Source organism: Erpetoichthys calabaricus, chromosome 7, assembly GCF_900747795.2.
Source record: "Erpetoichthys calabaricus chromosome 7, fErpCal1.3, whole genome shotgun sequence".
In the NCBI taxonomy this organism is placed as follows: domain Eukaryota; kingdom Metazoa; phylum Chordata; class Cladistia; order Polypteriformes; family Polypteridae; genus Erpetoichthys; species Erpetoichthys calabaricus.
In genome coordinates, this window is record NC_041400.2 from 130,094,225 (window position 1) to 130,120,325 (window position 26,101).

At 38.2% G+C, this 26,101-nt stretch overlaps 1 protein-coding gene across 1 annotated transcript in view; it reads right to left on the reverse strand.

Annotated features, from left to right (window-relative positions):
• Nucleotides 1–234: 234 nt before the first annotated feature.
• Nucleotides 235–26,101, reverse strand: part of LOC114654681 (phosphoglucomutase-like protein 5) — a 218,659-nt gene continuing 192,792 nt past the window's right edge. The window contains exons 10-11 of the mRNA XM_028805379.2: nucleotides 12,526–12,660; nucleotides 235–5,092 (exon numbers count right to left, since the gene is read on the reverse strand). Of these exons, the coding sequence (XP_028661212.1) occupies nucleotides 5,003–5,092; nucleotides 12,526–12,660 (225 nt within the window). The 3' untranslated portion in view covers nucleotides 235–5,002. The remainder of the gene's footprint in view (nucleotides 5,093–12,525; nucleotides 12,661–26,101) is intronic.

The following is a 26,101-nucleotide window of genomic DNA, read 5'->3' on the forward strand; positions in this document are numbered from 1 at the left end:
ACACCTCTTGCACCCACAGAAGTTGGCAAACTGATCACCAGACTAAGAATATTAAGTTATGTCATTACATTTTCTCAAGCTTTGAAAAGCTAAGATTTACAATTGAAATGATATCATTTCCAGAATGAAATGCATTGAAGCGTCGGATCAAATGTCTGCCAGTGGTAGCAGGTTAATGGTCCATTCTTGGATTATTTTGAACCACTGCTTGACACTCATCCCAAGCACAGTAAGGTGTGTTGCACACTTCATATTTATTTATTTTGCTGCCCATGCAACAAACAATGCAAAAAAAAATACAAGTATTTATTTAGTTAAAAATCACAAAAAACATAAGTCAAAATAGCTACTAAAAAAATCATGGGTTCAGAAATGTGTCATTTAATCTAATTCATGCAAACAACATTTTACTTTATTACTTTTGCTGTGAATAACATACTTGTAATAAAACAATTATATCAAGCAGAATGTTTTAGACCTTTTCTGAATAAGACTGTGTTAATTAATCTAGACATAATTAAAAAAAACGCATTTAAGTTCAGAATAAAGAAAAGAAGAAGGCAAGTTTAAACAAATTAAGAAAAACGCATAAGAAGAATTCTTAATAATATCTCTTCAACAGAAACCATAGACATGGTTGGGTAAGTAAAGTAACCTATGTCTGACTGATTTTTGCACAATGCATGCAATAAGGGTGTCACCTCTGGCACAGACTACAAAGCCATTACTAAATGCACTAATACATTTTTGCTGAATTTTTTTTTTGGTTAATGTTCTTGCATTTATTTCAGCAGTCTGCTGGTAAAAATGGGAAAATATGTCACACATCCACCAGGAACACCTTGCTTTAGAGGCCTACCTAAATTTGTTTTCAGTTTAGGGGACAATTAAAAATATTACCTGTTCAGTTCATTTTATGATGCAACACAATGTCTACAGAAATTAAGTTTTAGGAACTCATCGTTACCATTACTATTATTCATTTGTTATTCTTGTGACATTTTGTTTTATTAGTGCTGCCACAATGAATGTCATCGACTTATAAAATACAGTGTATCTGAACATTTTTTTTGAGTAAAAGAAAGACTACCTGTAGAGCCACAAAAACTAAAAAGCACTTCCAAGAAAAGCATATAGCATACAATTCTTCAGCTTTGACTAATTTTCTTCTTGACTTTCAATTTTGTTTAACACTTGATTTTGGTGCTTGGTCTCTTTCTGACACGTTTACAACTCCTGTCTGACATTTTGTCTACTCTTCCGCTTTATCCCATTTGGCACCTTCATTTCCCTGTCAGGTAATTTCTCTCCTTTGCTGAAAATCTTTACATCAAGAGTCTTTAGACCAGGGCTGTCCAACTCCGGTCCTGGAGGGCTGCAGGTTTTCATTCTAACCATCTTCCTAATCAGTGAGCAGTTTTCACTGCTAATGAACTCCTTTTCCCTTCATTTTAATAGTCCTGTTTTTTAAGATTCAGTCCTCTGAATTGATTTTCTTCTTCATTAATTGGCAGCCAAACAGAAGTGATATGTGAGGCCAGGGAGCCAACAGGTGACCAGCTAAGGCAGGGCTCAAACATCAAGCAGTTGCTTAATGAGAAGTCAATTCTTGTTGCTAATTAAACCTGTCATTTTATTCCATGGCTTGTTGCTGCTCTCATTCTGCCACAGCAGACATTTCCAAAACTGTTGATTTTCTGTGTTTTCTATTAACACCGTCAAACTGTTTTGGTGACCTGAGCAGATCAGCCTTACTGAGACCTTCACCTTTTCTTATTTTCAGATATTGCGTGATGGGCACAGGTGAGCTGATGTGGAGGCATGTTTTCTGTCTCATTATTGTTTGGCTGCTAATTAATGGAAAAGAAACAACTTAGGGGTCTGAGTGATAATAATTAAAACTAAGGCAAAAGAAGTTAATTAGCAGCAAAAACTGGGCACTAATTAAGAAGATGGTTAGAATGAAAACCTACAGCCGATGCGGCCCTCCAGGACCGGACTTGGACACCCCTGCTTTAGACTATGAGGAAAAAGTGGTGTAGAAAGGGACAAGTGAAAATTTAAAAAAATCTACATTTCCGCATGACAATGGCTATGTAACTTCCAGACAAAAGTTTGAATGGGAAGTGTGATGGCGGATGGGACTGTTCTACATTGTGGGCTATATGGTTTGAACTAATGAGCAAACAAAAACAAAATGAAACACATGAGGAAAGGACTTGCAACTTATAAATGTAAGCAATGTGATGCAAATTGTTAAGAAAGCTCTTGTGTTTTTTGGTGTGCTGTTGTTTTCTTCTGTTGCAGGATTTAAGCGTGGCTATAATGGCATGACATCACTGTAGTGATCTTGGGCACATTGTGAGGCTCAAGTGCCTGCGCGTGTGTAGAACTGGAGTGCAGCGAGCATGCGCTGGCCATATTCTTCATAAAAGGGATTTAGAAATACCAAGGCATTTTCAGCTTTCTTTGTGCGTTTTGTGCATTGCTTGCATGCAGGATTTTATTACTGTGCTTTTGTACGTGTTTTCTCTTTTACTTTACAGTATGAAATTTTCAGCACTGTGTTATTCATTTCTGCTTAGCTGCAGCTGAAGCTGATCATGTAAAGGTGTTATGATTAAATTTTGTTTAATTTGTTATCTTTTCTCAGCATCATGTTCTTTATTTTCAGAGTTATCTAAGGGTTTTTACGCACATATGGAGAATTCATTGGAATATATTATTTTGTGCTATGTGCAGTAGGTTATTTCTGAAATATTCCTAAGGGCTTTTCCGGATGTCATATTGTTTACATTGTCAGCACTGAAATGCTGTTGACACTGTATGTTGTATTTTCTTGATAAAACATTATGGACTTAAGTAACAGTTTCAGAACCAAAAGTGATCCCTTATGTCTTAAATTTTTTCAGGTAATGCCTGGGTAAGAATATGAAATAAAGTAGCTGACCAAAAATGTTTTATTCTACATATAAAAAAGAGTTAACAGAGTCTGAAAGTGTTACTTTGGTATTTTTAGCACCACTGTACCACTGTAACAAGTCAGATTAATGATCTCATGTGGACGTAGATTACTTTGACTGAGTTCCAGATTATATATGAATATTGTCATGATCCTCTGCGTATAAAATTTAGTTGTATTCATTCTGGTTATTTTTTTCCATATTTGATTTTCCGCAATTGAATTTTAATATCCTGATTACACTGTTATGTCACCTTTTGAATAACATAATCTTGTGTTTTCACTTTTTTAAAGAACATAGGCTATAATAAAATAAATATTGTGAATCAAATACTTTTTTTATGTTTACTATAGACCTTAACTGCCTTTTTGTCCAAATACAGTGGCAGCCAACAAAAGTGAACCAAATAATTGTACTGTACATCGTCAATTTTTTTATTTTACTTTATGTGTGGTTGCAGGGCAAAACTATTTTAAACAGAGGTGCCTCACTTTAGGGTGACCAAGTTGTCTATCTGCGTTACAATCTGTAGCACATTCTGTACAGGACACCACACGTGGTGGGCAAAAAAAAAACTCTAATGGAGCACAGCACGTAAAAGTGATCTTTATAACACCAGCTTTATGAAAAGAGGCATTAAAATGTATACATCAACTTGATGTTAAAGTAGTTACACACAGCCTTATTGCATATAAGATTGTGTTTTGTCAAAAAGATTTGGTAAGGTGTTTTAAGTACCACTACCTCTCATTTAGCCACAGTGTCTTCCATCCTTCGAAAGCAATTATTTCAGTTTTAGCTGCCAAGTGATCTTATTTTTTTCTGTTACAGTAAATGATGTGTGTGTGTGTGTATATCTTCAGAGTTTTTTGAAGATGTATGTACTTTTAAAGCAAAAGTAAATATGAATAAGTGCCTGAGGAAAAATGCATGGTGGGTAAACAGCAGCTCTGGTGTCAGTCCTGTAATAGGAATTGTATTTATATTAATTGCTTGATAAGTGGAAAATCAATTATAAGATTTTCACAAAAATAACTTTAATGCCTGTAATAAATTCTGCCATACAAATAATGTGCATGAAAAATTAATGCTTAATACATTTTGGAAGAAATCAGAATAAATATATATGTACTGTACAGTAAGTTCATGATTTTTGTGCTGTTTATTTCAGACCGTACAAGTTTATGCCTACACTGTTTGTTGTATAGTGGGCAAGGCATGAGAAGTGACTAGAAGTGGTTACATAGTTGACACACGTGCATAAACACTTTTCAATAAAAGAAAGACAATTGTGAGAAGAAAGAGCTACTGGATTCAAAATGTACTTTTCTGGAGGTTTAAATGCGTAACCCTTAAAACAAAATGTCTGGAAAGCGACTTGCAAGTGATAGCAGTAGTGGAGGTCCAGACGCTTCATAAAGTAAATGCAGAAAGTATAAAGCTATGCATGGTTTAATTCTGATGGAAAACCTGCTGAATTTTTATAAAGATTTTTATTTTTGCAGCAGTATGTAGTTTCATCAACATCACCATTTTCAGAACTAAAATCTGTATTGTTTTGGATTAAAGTGTTAAAATGTTGTCACTCACAAAAATGCATACTTCAGTTAAGTACTTACAGTAGAACAGAGTGCTTGAGCAAAGTGTAGTGTGGTGTTGTGTTTTCAGATTCAAGGTGATGTTCCATAATAATGAATCTAATTTATATAAAATAAGGTATGACAGACATAGATGTTAATTTTGCAAAATTTTGATCTGTTGTTTAAGGTATGGTAACCTTTAGTAATTGAAGTCTTGGCTACATTACTTCCACGACAACAGAATAAACCAGAGCCTATGGTTCCCGTTCAATATTACTGCTCTGTATAAACGTTATACTGTTAAGGAGGCTACTGTGGCTTGAAAAACAGGACTTGTAAAACAGAACATGGAATTTCAAAACTCTTGTAAAAGGCACAACGGTGATTAATATTTTGGCAGCAATGGTCAAATGGAAGCACAGTATGTCTTTGGCCCCTTTTGAGTTGATGTGTCTGGGTTCAAGTGATGACTGTAGGTCCTTTACGCCCTGTCCGCTCATGAATCTCTGAAATCTTCAATGCGATGGCAATCAGAGGCCCCAGCACTGCCTGAAAAGACAAGAGCCAATTATAAGATGAGTCTGAGCAATAATATCAAGGCTGATGCAAAAGCCAGAAGCAGGAATTAACTACGTGCTTCTCAATAGAATCTGCAACTGCTCTCTGTTACTACAATGGTGTGAAACAAGCCCCCTAGGAGAATGACCTGAGGTGTTCAACTCAAAAAGGAATCACATAAACACAAGTTTTTTTTGTTTCCAATCATCCAGCTTGTTGCTATTTTCTCTGGCAGTGCAGAAGACACTCCTGTGTCTTAGACTGTATTAGACTGCTAAGGTCTGAAGAGATCTTCAACACTTTGTACAAATAATATTTTTTATTGCAGTATGTGTATTCGTACAAACATATGAATGAATAAATCGATAAAGGAGTCTTAATCTATTATGTTATTGCAAAATTTGACACAGAATATTTCCTGGTGTCTCTTGTTCAGGACGGCATGGTGGCGCAGCAGTGCTGCCTCGCAGTTAGGAGACCTGGGTTCGCTTCCCAGGTCCTCCCTGCATGGAGTTTGCATGTTCTCCCCGTGTCTGCGTGGGTTTCCGGTTTCCTCTCACAGTCCAAAGACATGCAGGTTAGGTGGATTGGCGATTCTAAATTGGCCCTAGCGTGTGCTTGGTGTGTGGGTGTGTTTGTGTGCGTCCTGCGGTGGGTTGGCACCCTGCCCAGGATTGGTTGCTGCCTTGTGCCCTATGTTGGCTGGGATTGGCTCCAGCAGACCCCCGTGACCCTGTGTTCAGATTCAGCGGGTTCGGAAATGGATGGATGGATGGATGGATGTCTCTTGTCCATCCATCCATTCATCCATTATCCAACCCACTATATCCTAACTACAGGGTCACGGGGGTCTGCTGGAGCCAATCCCAGCCAACACAGGGCACAAGGCAGCAACCAATCCCGGGCAGGGTGCCAACCCACCGCAGGTCCTGAAGCTGTGCAGCACCTGAAGCTGTGCAGAGGACAGCAAATAAGTGAATTCCAATTTATAGATATGTCTTACTCCAGCAGACTCTGAGAATTAAACCTGTTTAGTCTCAAGCAGGGGAGACTACATGGGGACCTAATCCAGGTCTTCAGAACCCTTCAAGGCACTGATAGAGTAGATCCAGCAGAATTCTTTCAACTACTGAGAATCACACACTAGAGGACAGCAGTAGAAATTAAAGTGAACTGCAATTAGGACTGAAGCCAGGAAGCACTTCTTTACTTAGGGAGATCTGGGAATCTGGAACAAACTACTGGGACATGTAGTTGAAGTAGACATCTCGACAATCTTTAAGAAGCATCTGGATGAAATATTTGGACTAAACAAACGGGCTTGATGGACTGAATGGTATTCTCCTTTGTCAAATTTCTTATGTTCTTATCAGAATAAGGCCAACCACTTGCACTGCAAACAAATCCTCATATATGAACTCTTTTTACTACTGTGCATCAACCACACCGTATTTTGCTGTACAGGCTTTTCCATACATATTCATAAGAATGATGTACTTTACTCTTGCCAGAGTATCATGTACCAGAGTCAGATTAGCAACAATTCTCTTGGGAAAGTTTATAATATTTGTAAGCTACAAGCAAAAACAGTATTACTCTATATACAAACAAAATTGTCCATCTGTCCATTTTCACCATGACCACATATGATATTTTTGTATGAATGTAGTACTGAAATAAGTGGAATCCACACAGCAAAAAATTGAACACCCACCATTGACTCAGGAATTGATTATTTATCTTATTTTACTCAGATCCTATTTATGCATATTCCTGATGACTTTTGAGGCTAGCACAGCGTTCTGGGTTTGAATCATTCACCCAGTCATCATCTGTGTGGAGTTTATATGTTCTCTATGTATATATATATATTTTTTCTTTTTAACCCCAAAGATGCACAGGTCAGGTTTATTGCCAGTTGTAAATCACCCACATGAATGTGTGTTTCAATGAGTCCTGCTATGAACTGACACTCTGTGCTGCCTGGATAAGATATGGTCCTGAATTGGAGTAAGCAGATTTGAGAATGTATGTGTCTGTAATAAATACTGGGCTGTGCGTTGATGTGGTATTCACAATGAAAAGTGTTTTATGAAATAAAAACTGACTGCTGTATACCTTTCTTACTGGTCCTTCCAATTCTTGTTTAAAATGTTGCTGCCATGATTTACCTTTAGAGGTCAAGTTGAGCTATAGGAAAGATGAATCACACCAGCTGAAGCTAGTGAAGGTAAAAAAACAAAAAGAAGAAGCTCTAAGGTTTATAACTTTACTGTAGACTAAAAAAAGTTGTCAAATGCACAAGTGGGATATGAGGCAACAGGTTCAAAGAAAGGAAAATAAAGCATTTGCTCTCCTCTTGTGTGGTCCCAGCTGTCCTGGCCTGTGTTTCTAAATGTGCCACAAAGCCCTGAGTGTCTGCAGAAACATTAAATGCCAACAATCGGATTGGCATTTGTTTTGATTAAGCACTTCCACTGTGGCTAGATGGAGGCAGCTGCTTCCAGGATGAGAGTGTGCCTCTTGGGATGCAGAAACCCATAACAATTCTCAGATAATTGCCCCGTCAACCTGTGTCCATCTCTGCTGGCCCTAATAAAAATGAAATTAATTTATTTAAACCTTCTGTGTGCAGATACACAGTTTCAAAGTCAAAAAAGAACAACAAAACATGCCAGTCAGTGGCACTTCATTTTGTCTGTAAGAGTTCATATATAAAGTAATCATCCTCATGAACTATTCAGGCTTTACAAAAATTAGCATGCAACTTTGAACCTACTAGAAACAGAAAATGTCCCAAGATTTCAATGAAATTTCTTATCCAAAGTGCAACTGTTTCTACCTTAGTTTCCCAACCTAATCACTGCTAGTGAAATAATTTCTGAAAGTTTTATGCCCTTGCTGGGTTCAAGAACACACTAGTGAACATAAGAGCAAGCAAGCCCTTAAGACACCTTATGCAGCTAGGCCTAACGGGGTGATTTTTGATGTTACTGATGTATGTTTATGTATGCTAAGACCACTGAGGAATTAAAAAAAAATGAACGGTGTCAGTGGGACTGTCAGGACTCAATCTCATTTGAGCTGAATTTGATTGTCCTAATAGTCATGCATGAAAAGCCGCAACTAGAGCTAATTAATGTCAGTTCGGTGTACTGTCTTTATTTGTGTCCGTCTTGGTGTTACTAGCCTCACTTTGGTCTGACAGGTGCCGTTTGTCAATCACCTTCCTCTGCTGCTTACTTTGGCTTTAACTAGTTATTTCTTTATTTTTCCTTCTGTAACATAGCCCTTTTTAACACCTAAATATGACACATTGAAATACTGGAAAATGCAGGATAGGGGTAGAAAACATGTCAGGGTGAAGGAGACGTGACCATGCTGTTGATTAAAGAATCTATCACAAAATCCATGTAGTAAAACTGGTACTGAAAAAAAACAGTAGTACTTGTTTATGTAATGGGTGCTAAAGAAAGAAAAGTTCCTTGGGAAGCTGGGTTAGAGGGGTGGTGAGGAGGATTAGGGATAGGCTGAGATATGCTAGTAGACAGCAATAGATGGGTCTATTTGTGGTGCTGGGCATTAGGGGTCCATGGCAGTGAATACATTTTGAATAAAATAAGTGCATTCAGGCTCCATGTGTGGTAAAGCTGTGAGGCTCCAGAGTGGTTTATGGAGAGATTGGCTAAGTTAGGTTTACACGTGAAGGTCAAATTCCTCATTAACACCTATAGTATATAAATATATATATATATATATATATATATATATATATATATATATATATATATATATATATATATATATATGGCTTAAAGGGAAGACCAGTTTAATCTGTATTCATGGGGAGACTTGGTGGTATTGTTCCACCACCTGCATCATCAGCTTTGACAACTCCGTAAGGGCTTTACAGGTGGCGGTAATTCGAAATCCACCTTTTCCATGATCCTGGGCACAGACTAGTCAGAGAGTAAAAGTGGTATCATAAAAACCACTCCAGTCAAGTCATTGGGCCTGGAAATGGACGGAGAGAATCCGCCCCAAACTGTTCTCACGCCATGTACACAGCTGGCAACAAAGAGTCACATAGCTACCCAGTGTGACGCAGCGGAAGTTGCAGTGACGACACCCGATCCCCTGACATCAGGGCCATCACTGTTGCAGACAGATGCTCGGCCCACTGAGGTCAGTCCTGATGCCCTTAATACCCTACAATTTCAATTCAGGAAAACGCCGGCCTCCTTTAAATGGGAGCAATGGAATGATGATTCCCTTAAGTTTGCCAAGAATGCAGTAGTCTCAGCAAGAGGTCAACGTACCTTACATCTCATGCCTTCCGGGCCCCACTTTGTAATAGAAAATGACTTATTATATTGAGTGGCTGAGCACGAGGGGGAGGTGAGGTCACTGTTGCTTGTATCACGCACCTTCCGGTGGCAGGTTCGTGAACTTGCACATACCCATCAAACTCTGAATTTATTGGCTGGGAATACATGAGGAGGTCAGACGTTTCTGTGCTTCATGTCCAGAGTGTCAGTTATGTCAGATTCCTAAGAAGGACTGTGCTCCATTAGTTCCCCTTCCCCTGTTTCAAATTTCCTTTGAACATATAGGGGTCGACATCGTAGGACCCATTGAACCCTCTGCTAGAAGACACAAATGTATTCTAGACTGTTGATTATGCTACTTGTTATCCCGAGGTTATTCTCTTGAGAGTAGCCAATTCCAAAACTATCGCACAGGAACTCATAGGGCTATTTGTGCAAGTCGATATCCCTAAAGAAGTCTTGACAGACCAAGGGATGCCTCTCAGCTCGGAGACATTCAGGGAAGTTGCCAATTTGCTCAAAATCAAACACTTAAAGACCACATTATACCATCCTCAAATTGACGTTCTCGTAGAGAGGTTTTATCAAACTCTCAAACAAATGTTACGCAAGTTGGTCAGTGAGAATGGAAGGAACTGGGACCAGCTTCTCCCCTATATGAGCGACAACCCTGAGGAAAATTGGATATTCTAAAACAAGGTTGGGAGAAAGAGGCCTTCCCTTCCACTAACATTCTAGAATATATTGTGCAATTATGCGATAGATTTTCAAACAAATTCCATATTTTCTTTTAATATTGGTCTAAAAGGCTCAGGCAGCACAGGCCCGATATTATGATCTTGGGAAGGTACTCCGACGCCCATGGTACTCGTGGCCACCTCACACTCCAAATTAATGGCCCATTGCCAGGGCCCATACGAAGTTAAGGAGCGAAAAGGGCTCATTGACTATCTGGTGAAACAACCGAATCGTCGACCAAGCGAATGGATTTATCACATCAACCTGCTAAAGCCATGGAGGGACAGGGAACCTGACCCTTACTTCGGCCAGCCCTGTTCTCTTTTTGCCTATAAAAATTACCTTAACTTTGGCACTAATTTGATGCCCCAACAAAAAAAGGAGCTTGAAGCAGTAATTCTGTCTGTCCCTGAGATTGACAGCAAGAATCCTGGTCAGACCTTGCTGATTGAACATTATATCATAACGGACCCTGGGGTAATTGTTCAGGAGCTGCCATACCGCCTCCCGGAGGCAAAACATGATGAATTGGAGCTTGAGATCAAACACATGCTGGAACTAGGTGTAATTGAGGAAAGTCATAGTCCCTGGTCCAGCCCAATCGTATTGGTCCCTAACCCCGATGGAAGTTGGAGTTTCTGCAACAACTTCCGTCGCCTTAATCAAGTCTCCCAATTTGACACTTATCCGATGCTGTGAGTGGGTGTCCTCCTTGAGAGACTTGGAAACGTGAAGCTACTTGACCACTCTTGACATGACAAAGGGGTACTGGCAAGTTCCTTTAATGAACACCACAAAGGCCAAGATAGCCTTTAGCATCCCTAGTGGACACTGGCAATATCAGGTTCTTCCATTTGGATTGCATGGGGCATCTGCCACCTTCCAACGTCTGGTGTATAAAGTGCTATGGCCCCACAATTTCTATAGTGCTGCCTACTTGGATGACGTGGTTATCTATTCTGACACATGGAAGAAACACCTAGAGCAGGTTCAGGCTGTGCTCCAGACACTTGAAAAAGCCGGACTTCATATCAATCCTAAGAAATGTTTCTTTGGATGGTGTGAGGTCAAATGTTTAGTCTACCTGGTGGGTGGTGGTACAGTCAAACCACAGTGTTCCAAAATAGATGCCATATTGAAGTGGCTCCATCTGAAAAACAAGCAGCCTTTCTTGGTTTGGCCGGGTAATACCACCAGATTGTACCCTGGTTCTCAGAGAGAGTGGCGCCCTTGACAGATTTAGCAAAGAAACGGGCCCCTAACACTGTGGTATGGGATAGTAAAGCCAACGCTTCATTTCATAAACCAGGCCCTTACATCGGCACCTGTTCTAATGGCTCCTAACTTTTCTCTGCCTTTTATACTCCAGACCGATGCTTCGGACACAGGACTTGGTGACATGCTGAGCCAAAGGGTTGATGGTGTCAAACACCCCGTCATATTCCTCAGCTGGAAACTGTTGGACAGGGAAATCAGGTATGCAGCTGAGGTACTACCTCTTTTGCCGTGAGTTTACTCTGGTCACTGAACATGCCGCTCTGTAGTGCATGGCAGTGCACAAAGAGTCTAAACCACATGTCACTTGTTGTTTTTTAGACCTCCAGCCTTACACGTTTTCTGTCCTTTATGGCCGGGGTTCTCTTCAAGCCAACACTAATGCTCTTTTCTCGAGTTCATGACCTCTCTGTTCAGGCCACCTGACTCGACAAATCTGAGCTAAGAGGGGGCCGTGTCACACACGTGCACATGTGGGACAGTTTTCAGGCTCAAATAGTGCTATTCAGCAGCCAGACTTGGGGTTGGCATGCTCACCTGATTCTCTCCCCTCTTGTTCCTCTGCAGTTTTGCCGAAGGCCCTGCCTCTCAGTGACATCACCAACATTGATGACATCACTTCCAGAATTCACCTTCCTGCCACATCAGTTCCTGTTCAGTCCATCCTGACTCCACCTCTTCCTCCTATCCACCATACTTATACAGCAGACTCACTCTGTTAGTTCAGTTCAGTTGTAAACGCTACTATTATTTTGGTGATTTTTTCAGTATATGGGATGGCTATCCCAAAACCTTTTTCTTTTCTTTTTCTTGTCTATACATTTATAAAGAGAAAGTTGGAAGGAAAGATTCACTGTTAAACATTTCAATCTGACCAAGAGCTCTGTATAGATGTTGGACAAATATCCTTAAATGTATTCAGGCCTTATTTTGCAGTCAGCAGTCATGTAAATTGTTGGTTCTAGCAGAGGTTGGCATACATTTCAATGGGGATTATAAGACTAAGTAAGAATCCCCTTTGTCTCTGAGAAGGACTAAGTTTCAGTGATGCAATACAACAAACACACGGTAATTCTTCCTTACCTGGTTTTCTTTACTGTGTTTTTCTGGGTCTCGTTCATAGCTCTCAGCATAGATTCTGATAGTAGCACCTGTGCTGCCTGTACCACTTAACCGGAATATAATTCTGGATCCATCAGTAAACAGAATTCTTAACCCCTAGAAAAAAACAGATAAAATTTGACCAACAAGATTTTCTGCATGCTGCCTTAAGTGTAAATTTTAAAACTGCTTTCCACACAGTTCTTTCGTAAATCTTTACAACAACATGAAGACAGTTTCAAGTCAATATTTTGTTCTGCCTTAAAGAAAAAAAAGTTTCAACTCAGAACAGCATAGTGTAGAATATTTAATTATATGTGCAGCATGTAGGGCCAATACTGTTGGATGAAGATCCTGTAATGAATTTTAACTACACAAAAACTGTGTCTCTGTTATATGCCATTTGGTATGGGATTCATAAAAGTTGAGCTAATGTTTGTGACACCCTACCTGTTGGAATGAAACATGCAATGGATTTCATTACAACATTCATTACAAAGTACATTTCAATAGATAATACACCACAAACTTTGGTTTCAACCCATCATAGACGGGTAGTATGGCTTAGTATGAAAATATTCTAAATTTCCTTGTTGAAACACCAATTTGATTACCATAATCCAATTCTAATGTAACAAAGGCATAGATGAGGATCTCAACAGGACTATGCATCAGAAAATGGTGGAGCCTGGATCTATTTATCAGGTAACAGAAAGCTGATTTAGTAATAGTTTGATATAACACAATTATGTAACGCATGACATACAGTACAATTTGACATACAATTTGAAGGAACGTATGGGATCTAGAATAACACGATGATTGTTCAATTCAATTGCAACTGAAATGTTAAAACCAGGTACAGGGAGAGACAGTGAACGCTCATCTTTAACCTTTTTTGCAGGCGGCAGGGGTACCTTCAGTTTTTTTCTATTGAGCTATAGAACATATGCTGTTGTAGAAGCATGGACTTCATTAAGATGATAAGTGAAACAAGGACAGCACATTAAGGTATTACACTAGGAAACTGGCCCAACGTTCATCCTCATGACATTAGCTTTATGGGTTACAGTTGGGTAGAGTGGAGGTGGGAAGTCCTCTCTCAATATTTCATTATTAAAAAAAAAACATATTTCTTTTGATCACCTCGCCACGTCACAGTAAAGCATTCTAAGCAAATACACAAATCACTTATGCCACAGCGAAATTCTACATCCAAGCTATAAGGATGCATAGTGCCCCAGGCAACTGTTTATTTAAGCTTGTCTGAAGTAGTCTGAAGTACTGTTGCTAATATAAACTGAAGCTTCTGCACTGGTATGTTGTAGTTTGATCCATGCACATATGTTCGGGCCAAACCCAAATTTGTGCAATGTAGTGAATAGGTGGTCCCATTCGACCAGTTTGCTTGGATATAAATTCTGTACAGTTCTCATCTGCTAATAACAGGGGGTTGAGATGCCAGCTGTGAGATGATGGGGAGTAGTGATTTGAGCTCCATAATCAGAGGGGCATGGTCAGAGATAACAGTAGTGTCATACTTGCAAGATCTGGACAAAAAAATAGGGTAGTACATTATTACATAAGATAGCGTTAACTTTAATTTCCAGTTTTGCCAGGAGCTAGGGCTATGAAGTCTATTGCTGTGTTGGCACTTACAATTGTGGGGGTAAAAAGGATAGATTAGAAATAGCTTTCTTTCTTTCTCCCCCACCCAGATTTTTTGCCTCCCCAAGTGAAGCAAGACCACACTTCACCAAGTCTCAGTCCTCTGACATGCCTAGAGACAGAGCACACCCAAACAAAACAAGCCACCCAGCAGCGATGTAGAAAGATTAAAGTAGAGATATCTATTGGCAATACAGTCCAAATACTATAAGCCTAGAATCTAATGTTAAACAGTCCTGAAAGAATAAACCCAGGGAATGATGTTAAACAGTACCCATGGAGAATCAGATAACGTATGATAGTACAATCCTAATACAGTAAACCAAGGGTATGATGTTAAACAATCCCCTTTGGGGAAAAAAACCCTATAAAAGTAGCCAAGAAGGGAATAGAGTGTATAATTATGTCAAAAGTCTCATTGCGAATGGACCAAATTGCAGATAAAATCTTCTTTGTCTTGCCAGGACACGATGTGACTCACGATAATATTTCAAAAAGTGCCGGGATACATTTTCTTAGCTCTTTTTCTGCTTCATCTGGAGAACTAAAAATGATGAACTTGCCTTGAATATCCTCTCTCAATTTAGCAGAATGCAAGAGGCCATATCTGATTTTGGCTTTGTGAAAGCACCGTTTAATGCTGTAAAATGCGGCGTGTTGAAGGTAAGAAATCAGGAAAATATGAATGTGGTTATTTTCAAATATAATCTCTTGCTTCAGTCTGAGAGCTGACATCAAATTTACTTAAGATTGTAATTTGTCAAAATGAACAATAAGGTTTTCAGGCATGTGATCCATGTACACGGTAAGCTGCTGATATCTCAGTGTCTGATTTAAAGTCCTCTCCATTTATTTTAGAGAATAGTTCAACTATGAATTTCACTGGGTTTGGATGTTCACGGTTTTAAGGGAGACTTTCAATTCTTATATTATTTCTTCTATATCCACCTTCCAGCTCAGTTAGTCTGTTTCTAAACACTGTGCTTTCAGATTTTATAGCCATTGCTTTTTCGTCAGTGGCAGATGCCAATTGTTCAACTATTTCAATCCGAGTCATGAACATTTGCTTAACGTCTTCAAACTGAGCACCAATTGCTCTAAATTTATTCTCAAACTTACTCGCATTTCCCTGTATTTTTTCCTCAATTTTATTCTAGTATACCTTTAAAGGTTGTCTCAAAGCAATTACTTACAGTGGTGTGAAAAACTATTTGCCCCCTTCCTGATTTCTTATTCTTTTGCATGTTTGTCACACAAAATGTTTCTGATCATCAAACACATTTAACCATTAGTCAAATATAACACAAGTAAACACAAAATGCAGTTTGTAAATGGTGGTTTTTATTATTTAGGGAGAAAAAAAAATCCAAACCTACATGGCCCTGTGTGAAAAAGTAATTGCCCCCTGAACCTAATAACTGGTTGGGCCACCCTTAGCAGCAATAACTGCAATCAAGCGTTTGCGATAACTTGCAATGAGTCTTTTACAGCGCTCTGGAGGAATTTTGGCCCACTCATCTTTGCAAAATTGTTGTAATTCAGCTTTATTTGAGGGTTTTCTAGCATGAACCGCCTTTTTAAGGTCATGCCATAGCATCTCAATTGGATTCAGGTCAGGACTTTGACTAGGCCACTCCAAAGTCTTCATTTTGTTTTTCTTCAGCCATTCAGAGGTGGATTTGCTGGTGTGTTTTGGGTCATTGTCCTGTTGCAGCACCCAAGATCGCTTCAGCTTGAGTTGACGAACAGATGGCCGGACATTCTCCTTCAGGATTTTTTGGTAGACAGTAGAATTCATTGTTCCATCTATCACAGCAAGCCTTCCAGGTCCTGAAGCAGCAAAACAACCCCAGACCATCACACTACCACCGCCATATTTTACTGTTGGTATGATGTTCTTTTTCTGAAATGCTGTGTTCCTTTTACGCCAGATGTAACGGGACATTTGCCGTCCAAAAAGTTCAACTTTTGTCTCATCAGTCCACAAGGTATTTTCCCAAAAGTCTTGGCAATCATTGAGATGTTTCTTAGCAAAATTGAGACGAGCCCTAATGTTCTTTTTGCTTAACAGTGGTTTGCGTCTTGGAAATCTGCCATGCAGGCCGTTTTTGCCCAGTCTCTTTCTTATGGTGGAGTCGTGAACACTGACCTTAATTGAGGCAAGTGAGGCCTGCAGTTCTTTAGACGTTGTCCTGGGGTCTTTTGTGACCTCTCGGATGAGTTGTCTCTGCGCTCTTGGGGTAATTTTGGTCGGCCGGCCACTCCTGGGAAGGTTCACCACTGTTCCATGTTTTTGCCATTTGTGGATAATGGCTCTCACTGTGGTTCGCTGGAGTCCCAAAGCTTTAGAAATGGCTTTATAACCTTTACCAGACTGATAGATCTCAATTACTTCTGTTCTCATTTGTTCCTGAATTTCTTTGGATCTTGGCATGATGTCTAGCTTTTGAGGTGCTTTTGGTCTACTTCTCTGTGTCAGGCAGCTCCTATTTAAGTGATTTCTTGATTGAAACAGGTGTGGCAGTAATCAGGCCTGGGGGTGGCTACGGAAATTGAACTCAGGTGTGATACACCACAGTTAGGTTATTTTTTAACAAGGGGGCAATTACTTTTTCACACAGGGCCATGTAGGTTTGGATTTTTTTTTCTTCCTAAATAATAAAAACCACCATTTACAAACTGCATTTTGTGTTTACTTGTGTTATATTTGACTAATGGTTAAATGTGTTTGATGATCAGAAACATTTTGTGTGACAAACATGCAGAAGAATAAGAAATCAGGAAGGGGGAAAATAGTTTTTCACACCACTGTATATATAATATCCTGAAGCAGCTTCTCATTTGTCATGTTTATGTCTTTTATATCTTTCCTTTTATTGTTTTTCTCATTTGTAACCTTCTTTATATTACTCTTTAGCTCCTTCATATCCCCAGCTACCCAGTAGAGGTAGCCAGGCCCGGTCTTAGGTATTATGGGGCCCTAGGCAAAAGGGGGGTCCAGGGGCCCCCTGGAAGCTCTGTGAAATGCGTGAAAATTAGACCAAGAAGTCGATCCGGGGCCCCCCGTAAGCCGGGGCCCTAGGCGGTCGCCTACTTCGCCTATGCCTAAGGCCGGGCCTGAGGTAGCTACTGCAGTAATCATTGCGGTGATCATTACTTTCAGCTTGGACTGTTCGTTTCAGTCTTCTCCATTATCCACGGGCAGAGTAGCAAGTCCGGTTGGAGTCGGTGCCACTGACTCGTGGGGGGTAGTTGACAGCACAGAGAGTAAGCCCATGCTCAGTTCCAATGCACCTTCTACAATCAACTAGTGATTAATAAAGTATCTATCTATCTATCTATCTATCTATCTATCTATCTATCTATCTATCTATCTATCTATCTATCTATCTATCTATCTATCTATCTATCTATCTATCTATCTATCTATCTATCTATCTATCTATCTATCTATCTATCTATCTATCTATCTATCTATCTAGTTCTCCTGGCCCAACTCACATGCAGTTTCCATCCCACTTCCTCTTTCAGCTGGAGTTGATGCTGCACTGTCAGGTCCCCGGATATCTGTTCTTTCACCTATCTGGTCCTGGTCAGTCTCTGGCAGGCCATACTTTGAACTTGAACTTGAGGCCCGTTTAGACTTAGATTAAGCTTTAGCTGTCTTTTCCATTTCCTTCTGACCCTTTTTTCTGCTGTTCATGCGTGTATACCCTTGGGTTGAATAAATACAGGATAGATTATAGTAATAAAAAAAGGTAAAATAACACTGCCAAAAAAAAAAGGTTTTAATAATTTAATTTAAGACAATTTAATATTGTCATACAAACTAAAATTTCTCAATAATTATTCAGGAGAATACTTTGGGAAACACTCGGCCCAGGTTGATGTCTAGCAGATTTCTATGAAAAGCTCTCTACTGTATGTGAATGCCTGCTATTTTTAAAGAAGCAAGGTAAGATAGTATACTGCCAGAAACATTATGCTGTACATCAATTACTGTTTTTACAACAAAGAATAAAAATCCATTAGATCAGTCTCCTTACTGAGCAATTATGTTAAGATTCTGACAAAAGCTTTACTCAGAAGAATATAGAAAGTACCCATATCTATAATATTACAAACTGGGTTGTCAGTCCAGATCCCACAATGGTACCATACCAGCTCCCCTTTGGCTTGAGAAACCATATACAAAATAATCTTATAAATTAAAGGATTTATCAACAATGAAAAAACTTAGCTAAAAACGAATTGACACCAAGGCAATTCTAAAGTGAATCCTAAAAACACAATCCATAAACAGAATCTGAAGCCCAGAACAGAAAAAGTTGAAAGTCAATAATTCAAACCAAAGAAACATGATCCTTCTTACTGGCTTATGTAGCATGAGGGGAGTCTCAGGAGCGGTGATGTTGGGTTTGGAGGTGGCCACCTCTTTGGGTAGCACCCACAAAACACGAGGGAAATGAGAGGACATTAATTTACATACAGAAACACAATAGTTATAAATTAAATCATTAGAGAAAATATAATCAAATAAAATATTATTATACATAAAGGAGAATAAGAAACAGCACTAGTGTGACTACTAATTAACAAATCAAATAGTTTATTAAAGTACAAGAAAAATTCTAATTATTCATTAGGCATAGTACTAGATGGGGCACTCTTGAACTGTTACATCCTAAGAATATCAATAAGAAGGCCAAATTAGTTACAAAAAGTAAGTGTTAAATTGAAGAAGTAAGAGTCAGTACCCAAACACGCAAATCCTATAACTCCTCAGGGTCTGTCTGCTATATGTTAAACCTAAATCTCTCACATGGGTTGCCAGTCCATCTCTCAATGCGGTACCATACCAGCTCTCCTCCTTTGTCAAATCATTTTTCAGCTCTCAGGTCTCTTGTCCTTCCACCAGATGAAATCTTGTCCTGCTCAGTTTCTGCTTCCACTTTCAATGATAGCCAGGACAAAATGTGATTTTTACATCCCAGCCAGGAACTACTGACAGAGATCATGTTGAGAAATACCTCCAGGATTCAGAAATACCCTGTGGTACTCTCAGAGTTATTCTCCTAAAACCTTCCCTAGCGCCTCCAGGTTTTTCTGCTAGTCAGAGGAAACATCTGATAAACAGTCAGAAGTTCCCCCTTTCCCTGATCCTACTTTCCTGCTCCAAGATAAATGGTTTCAGGTCCACTCTTTACTTTTGCAAATTAACATACAAAGACAGAGACAAGAGACGCTTCTGATCATTTATGAGCAGAGCAATTATCTAATGATATAAAAAGAATTCACGAATGCAGTCAACACTTTCTCTTCCAAGTCTCTATTAACCAGTAACATGATGAGATGCAACAAGAGAGGTTTCTTATAGATCTCTACGTAACGAGAAATTTAGGACCACAAACGCCTTTTCACATAAGGAAAACAAACTATCGGGTGTATCCAATGATGGTTTAAGTGAAAAAATAGTGGACAGCAACAATATAAGAATATGCAACAAGGCTAATAATTACTGGATAAATCATACACAGATTATTTCAAAATAGCTATACTAAGAGAAATTCCAAAAATCCTAAAACTTATTTTCCATTGACAGTGTAATTTATTCCTGGCAAAACAAAACTGTTCTGCTGTTACCAGTAGATGGTGCCAAAGCTTCATGTGAAGGACCTAAAGAGCATCTAAAACCATTAATGAAATAGCACTATGTTAAAGGAAGAAAATGTAGTGAAAGTTAGGAATATTTATCATAGACACTTTTTAATTTATGATTTGGGAGTCAAGTGTAACAGTTACCATACTAATCAAACATGTATTATATTGCTTGAATTGACCCAGATGAATCAAAACGTACTTAAGAGACATATTTCCACAATCTTTTGATCTTGTGGTATTTCCCACTCATAAAATAGCACCATGCCATACAGAGAATATCTAGCTCTGCCTTCTGAAGGCATGCGTCCCCTTGGATCTTACAGCCCTCTGTCAGGGACAGCTGGTGACCAGCAAACAGGCACTTCAGAGAAGGACCAACAGCTGACACATTCTCTGCTGTCTGGAATTTCAACAGTGTTGTAGCACAGCTGACATTACAAGGAGCTAAAGGTGTCAGCACAAGGAAGGTGCACTTCCTTTCAGATGTTTTAACAAAGCATTTACTATACTCTACCTGCTCCTTTTATTCATTCCATTAAACAAGATGAGTGTGCCTTCAAAACTTGTGTTCTCAAGGTAAACTTCTCTGTCACCATGGTAAACAAGCAATAACAAAAACTCACAAAGGTTCCAAGCCATGTTTCATGAGACATATGCACTTAGACATTGTGTGCAATGCTAAATTGGCTATTTCATCATGTGCTGTAGATTAGGGCAACTGTCTGCCATGAACCAACTGGCCAATGTAAGCACTAATGGCTGCATGGGGTTCTTATTGATACTTTATCTCCATAACTCTCTGTACTCTTTCTCAATTTTTCTTGAAGATAATCTAACACAATCTTATTCCAATTTCAGGGTAATTTGGAGATGAAGTCCATTTTGACAGCACTGGACACGAGGCAAGAAACAACCTTGGATCTGCTTTTAAATGAAGCATTTTAGTATTTTATTGTAGGCTGATTTTAACTATGTGTTTTTATTAATGTCTTGTGCATCATATTTTCGTTCTGCAGCACATCTTGGATGTTCTGCTGAATGACAAATAAAATTGAATTGATTGATTGATTGATTGATAGAAGTTTAAGGCAGGAATTAATTGTACATATGACACCAGTATGTTATTGGACACACCTAACTTACATGTCTTTGGGATGTCAGTGAGAACTGGAGCACCCAGACAAGGTTTAAAATGTATGTAGGCACAGGTACAAAATGCAAAATTAACATAAAGTAATCAAGCTAATCACTGTGCCTTGGTGAAATTCATAATATTAAATTTAATAGTTAGTTCAAATACTGTTTTGATGTTGAATAGTTAAACTATTTAGGTGAGAATCCAACATAAAACAGTTTTATCATTGTTCAGCATTTCAAAATATTTAGTTACCTAATATACAATTTTGCAAGACAAATTTACATTGGTGAGTGTTCTTTGCTAGTTGCTATATAAGAGAAAATTGATCAAACTGAAAATAGAAAAGTACAGCAATAACCAAAAATGAAATTATAATGATAACAAAATGTATAAATACAGTATATTTACCCATCCCCTAAAAAAAGTGATCAAACACAGCAGTAGTGGCCACAGATGCAAAGATGGTATCAGAATGCTATGAGACCGCATGATCACACGCAATCTTACAGGACAAGAACTTTTCATCTGCCTATTCACCTGACAAAGTGTGAGGAACTGTGAAAGAAAAGCAGCTGTAAAGTCTGAGGCAGGAATTGGTCAAATATGAGAATTTACAGACCTCACAAACAGGGAGTCACTAGCTAGTACAGTGGTTCTTAATCTGTGGGGTGGGCCCCCCAAGGGGGGCGCGAAGTAACAAAAAGGGGGGGGGCGCGAAGATGTGAAAAAAAAGAAAACAAGAGTCAAAAATATGAAAAATACATCTATTGAAACCAAAACAAATTAACTTAAACTACATTCTGATACTAGAAAAATAAATATAGAGTTAGATAAATGTCATTAAAAGTTAAGTAGGTATAATAAAATATGCATCTATGATATATCATTAATTAAAAAAGAACAAATTGGTATTAGTGGGCTCCTTTCAAAAAAACATTACGGGGGGGCGCGATTAAAACTTATGAAAACTCGGGTCGCAAATACTTAAAGGTTGAAAAACACTGGCCTAGTAATTAAACCAGGGTTCATAGCTCTGCAGACAATGTCAAAATCCATCCATCCATCCAATATCCAGCCCACTATATCCTAACTACAGGGTCACAGGGTCTGCAGGAGCCAATCCCAGCCAACACATGGCATAAGGCAGGAAACAAACCCCGGGCAGGGCGCCAGCCCACCGCAGGGCCAATGCCAAAATTTAAAAATAAAAACTTTTAGTCATTTTGAAATAATGTATTAAAATTTAAGAGACTGCGGTGGGTTAGCGCCCTGCCCGGGATTGGTTCCTGCCTTGCGCCCTGTGTTGGCTGGGATTGGCTCCAGCAGACCCCCGTGTCCCTGTGTTTGGATTCAGCGGGTTGGAAAACGGATGGATGGATGGATGGAAATTTAAGAGAATGCAACCTGTTAGCTCAAGTACACAGTGTGAAAAAGGTTTCATAGAGAAATTTCATCCAATGACAAGAATAAATCTTAAACACTAAATCAAAATTGAACAGAAGAGTACATACTACATTTGCAAAATTTACAAAAGGCATTTTCTATCATTTTTAATTAGAATAATTACTTGATTAACTTAAAATTTACAGAACAACTTAATAGCTTTCCATAATCTGATCCAGATTGCATATTTCTGATTAAAGTAGGGTAGCTTTGTAATATCTGACAAATGAGTTCAGTGGCATTTATTTGATGGCAAAAAGTCCACATACTGAATCATCGGGCCATGTGCACTATCTCAAAAGTCTCATTTGAAAAATGTCTTGCATGTAAAATTTTGCTGGTTGAATTTCAAATGATACATGAGCACTTTCCTCCCCTCCCTATATATTCAAGATTATTGTGATTGTCTGAGATTTGGCAGATGTTTCCTGCTTACTAGCCAAGCTTAGTATATAAACCTTTATAAATAAGAAATAACCTTGACTTAAGACCATAGTGGCAGCAGTAAAATCAAAAGATTTAAAGATTTTAAAAATCTCAGCTCACTAATGCCATCATCAGAACAAGATATGCAAGTCCACCTAGGACAGGCTTGGGACACCTTCTGGAAATCTGAGAAGATTTGGAGCTCCAACAACATCTAAATCTAACACGACACTTGAATCTTTAAGGACTCCTACCTTATTATACTTCTTTATGGCAGTGAGTCATATTAGATATCTAGAGGAAGGGCTTTGTTAGTTTTGCAACCATAATTAAATTATACTTGGATTAAACTGAATCATCATGTAACAAATGAAGGGATCTACAAAAATGTAGATTGGGAGGTGTTCTTCAAAACATTAGACAGCTCACCTGTACTGACCATATGCTGCAAGGAAACATTCTTAGAAAGTACTTCAATATCAAGCAGAAGAGGGACTTGGCAAACAAAAGTGTGGGTGCTGAAAGCTCAGCTTTAGAAAATATATACAGCAGAAGGAAGAACCAAACAAAATCACCAAAATGAATAGGATGGCACAAGATCAGGCCAAAGAGAAAAACTTCTACTCAAATGTAGAAGAGCAGTCACTTACAGTAAATTACAATACTTGCTACTGTATATGGCATATGGCAACATATCTGCAAAAGCAGCCACTTGAGCTATTGACCCATGACGATAACAATGAAGACCAGTGCAAAAATTTCACATTTACTGGGGGATTGCTTTCCATATAAAATATTAATATATGAAATCATTTTTGTTTAATTTTATATTATTTTAAGATAATGCCATTTTACATAAACTGTATAAGATTAGCTCTCTCCTATGATGTTTAATTCACCCTAACTCTGGAAAAACAGACATCAAGGATTCAGTCAACAGAAGGATATATTTAATCTATCTATCTATCTATCTATCTATCTATCTATCTATCTATCTATCTATCTATCTATCTATCTATCTATCTATCTATCTATCTATCTATCTATCTATCTATCAGTATATATATATATATATATATATATATATATATATATATATATATATATATATATATATATATATATATAAGTCAATGTGTGTGTGTGTGTGTATGTATGTTCCAGCATCACTTCCGAAATCCTGGAGTGATTTTCATGAAACTTGGTACACATGTTTCTCATTGGTTAACTAAAAATACTCTAGGGTGAAATCAACCCTAACCCACCCCCTTCTGGGTAGGGTGGGGGGTGATCTTGCGGTCTTGTATGCACATTATCATCCAGTTGACACTCGGAACGACCACCAGAGGGTGGACTGGAGGTGACTGTCGGCATTCTTTATGTTTTGAGCACCACCGCACCCCTGTTGCTTTTGAAATAGAGTTGGCCAGTTCCGAGCATCAACTGGATGAAAACATACATACAAGACCGAAAGACACGCACATTGGTGAGTCTTCATTATTTGTTAATTTATTTTTAAAGTTGTTTTTTTTTTTAATTATATTTTTCTCAAACGATTAAAAAAAAAACACTTTATTTTCCTCCCGGGCAACGCAGGGTATTTCATTTCAGCTAGTAATATATAAAACTAATAAAATTTAAATTGACTGGACATATATACCTGAATCTTTTACTTTGGAAGACAAAAGCATTGTGTCTCTGCTTTCTGCTCTTATTGGTAGAAGAATGGCTGCAACCATTACATACATTGAAAAAGGCCCCCATCTCTTTTCAAAAAAATTAAAGGGATGTTTTTTGGATATTCTTAGGATATCATATACTGAAGGGCCGCTTGTTACAAAGTTACCTGAAATACTCATTCTTAATGTGTACACTTTCCACTCCTTTGATACAACACACCTATAGAAGCTCCACAGCAAGGACTCCTGCAGTAATTTCTTCCAACCATGGAATTACTCACAAAGTACTGACATCACCATACTTGGACCAATGGGGCTGTTGTCATCTTCTTACCGGTAACAACAGTTTACATGTCTTGAAAACCATTACAGTGAACATAAATTAGTTACTAAAAACTAGACCTTAATTTATGATGTCAGTAAAATTAAATGCTTCTTGATGTCATAGATTGATAGATAGATAGATAGATAGATAGATAGATAGATAGATAGATAGATAGATAGATAGATAGATAGATATGAATAATGAAAAGATATTAATAATAATAATAATAATATATAATGAAAACATATTGCCCTCTGTTGTCTGAGCAATAAGGAAGACAGAAAGCTTTAAAACACCAAGGTTAATGTTGGAACAATTGCTGCTGTTGGTTTTTACTGAAGCATTAGAATTAGAAAAATGACACACTATTTGCTGGTATCAATAAAATGATAAGAGCTTTCATTTCTACTGAACTCTTGGTATTGTCTGACTTCATTTTAGGTCATAATTAGGGTCAGGGTTGTTAAAACATAGTGCCTATAAGTTGGTATCTCTTAAAATTTAAGAAAACCTTGGTGTTTGTAAGAGAGCGGTATTGGAAAGCGGTGATGAAATATAACAGGTGGTTACTGGGAATCCATAATATCAGTTAAATTGCAGTTTTTCAGGTTTAGTGAAAGATTAAAGTTCTTTTTTTAGTTGAAATGGGTGTTTAAGATAAATGTAAAGCAAAAGAACTTCTTTAAAACTTAAAAAGCATAATTAATTTTATATATGGTTTAATTAACTGCCATATTGGGAAGTTAAGCCATATCCTGGCATCGTTAATGCACACTTTTTAATTACTAAATATTTAAAACTGCTTCTATGTTAGCACAGTGCTATTCATCCTATTACAACCAGTTAGTCTACTTATCTATGTTAAAATATGAAGCTTACCGTTGGGCTAATTGAGTAGAAGATGTACAGTAAAGCTGCAGCAACTTTGAAATAAATTAATGGCAAATGTTGCTATTACAGAAAAACAGCAAGCAAATGTGTGCTGAGCTCATTCATCTTCACACTAGCACATTGTCTTGGTTACACAGCTTTACATCATATTTAAAAAATCAAACCACATATTAATAGTGTAATGAACCCATTAATCAGGCGTTTTTCTATTTGTCTATATTTTTTATCTGAACACATTGTTTTAACATGCTGGAGGTTCACGTAGTTGTCACATGGTTATGTTAAATAAATTCCAGAGTCTGGACTGCATCATTTATTTCCTCCCAT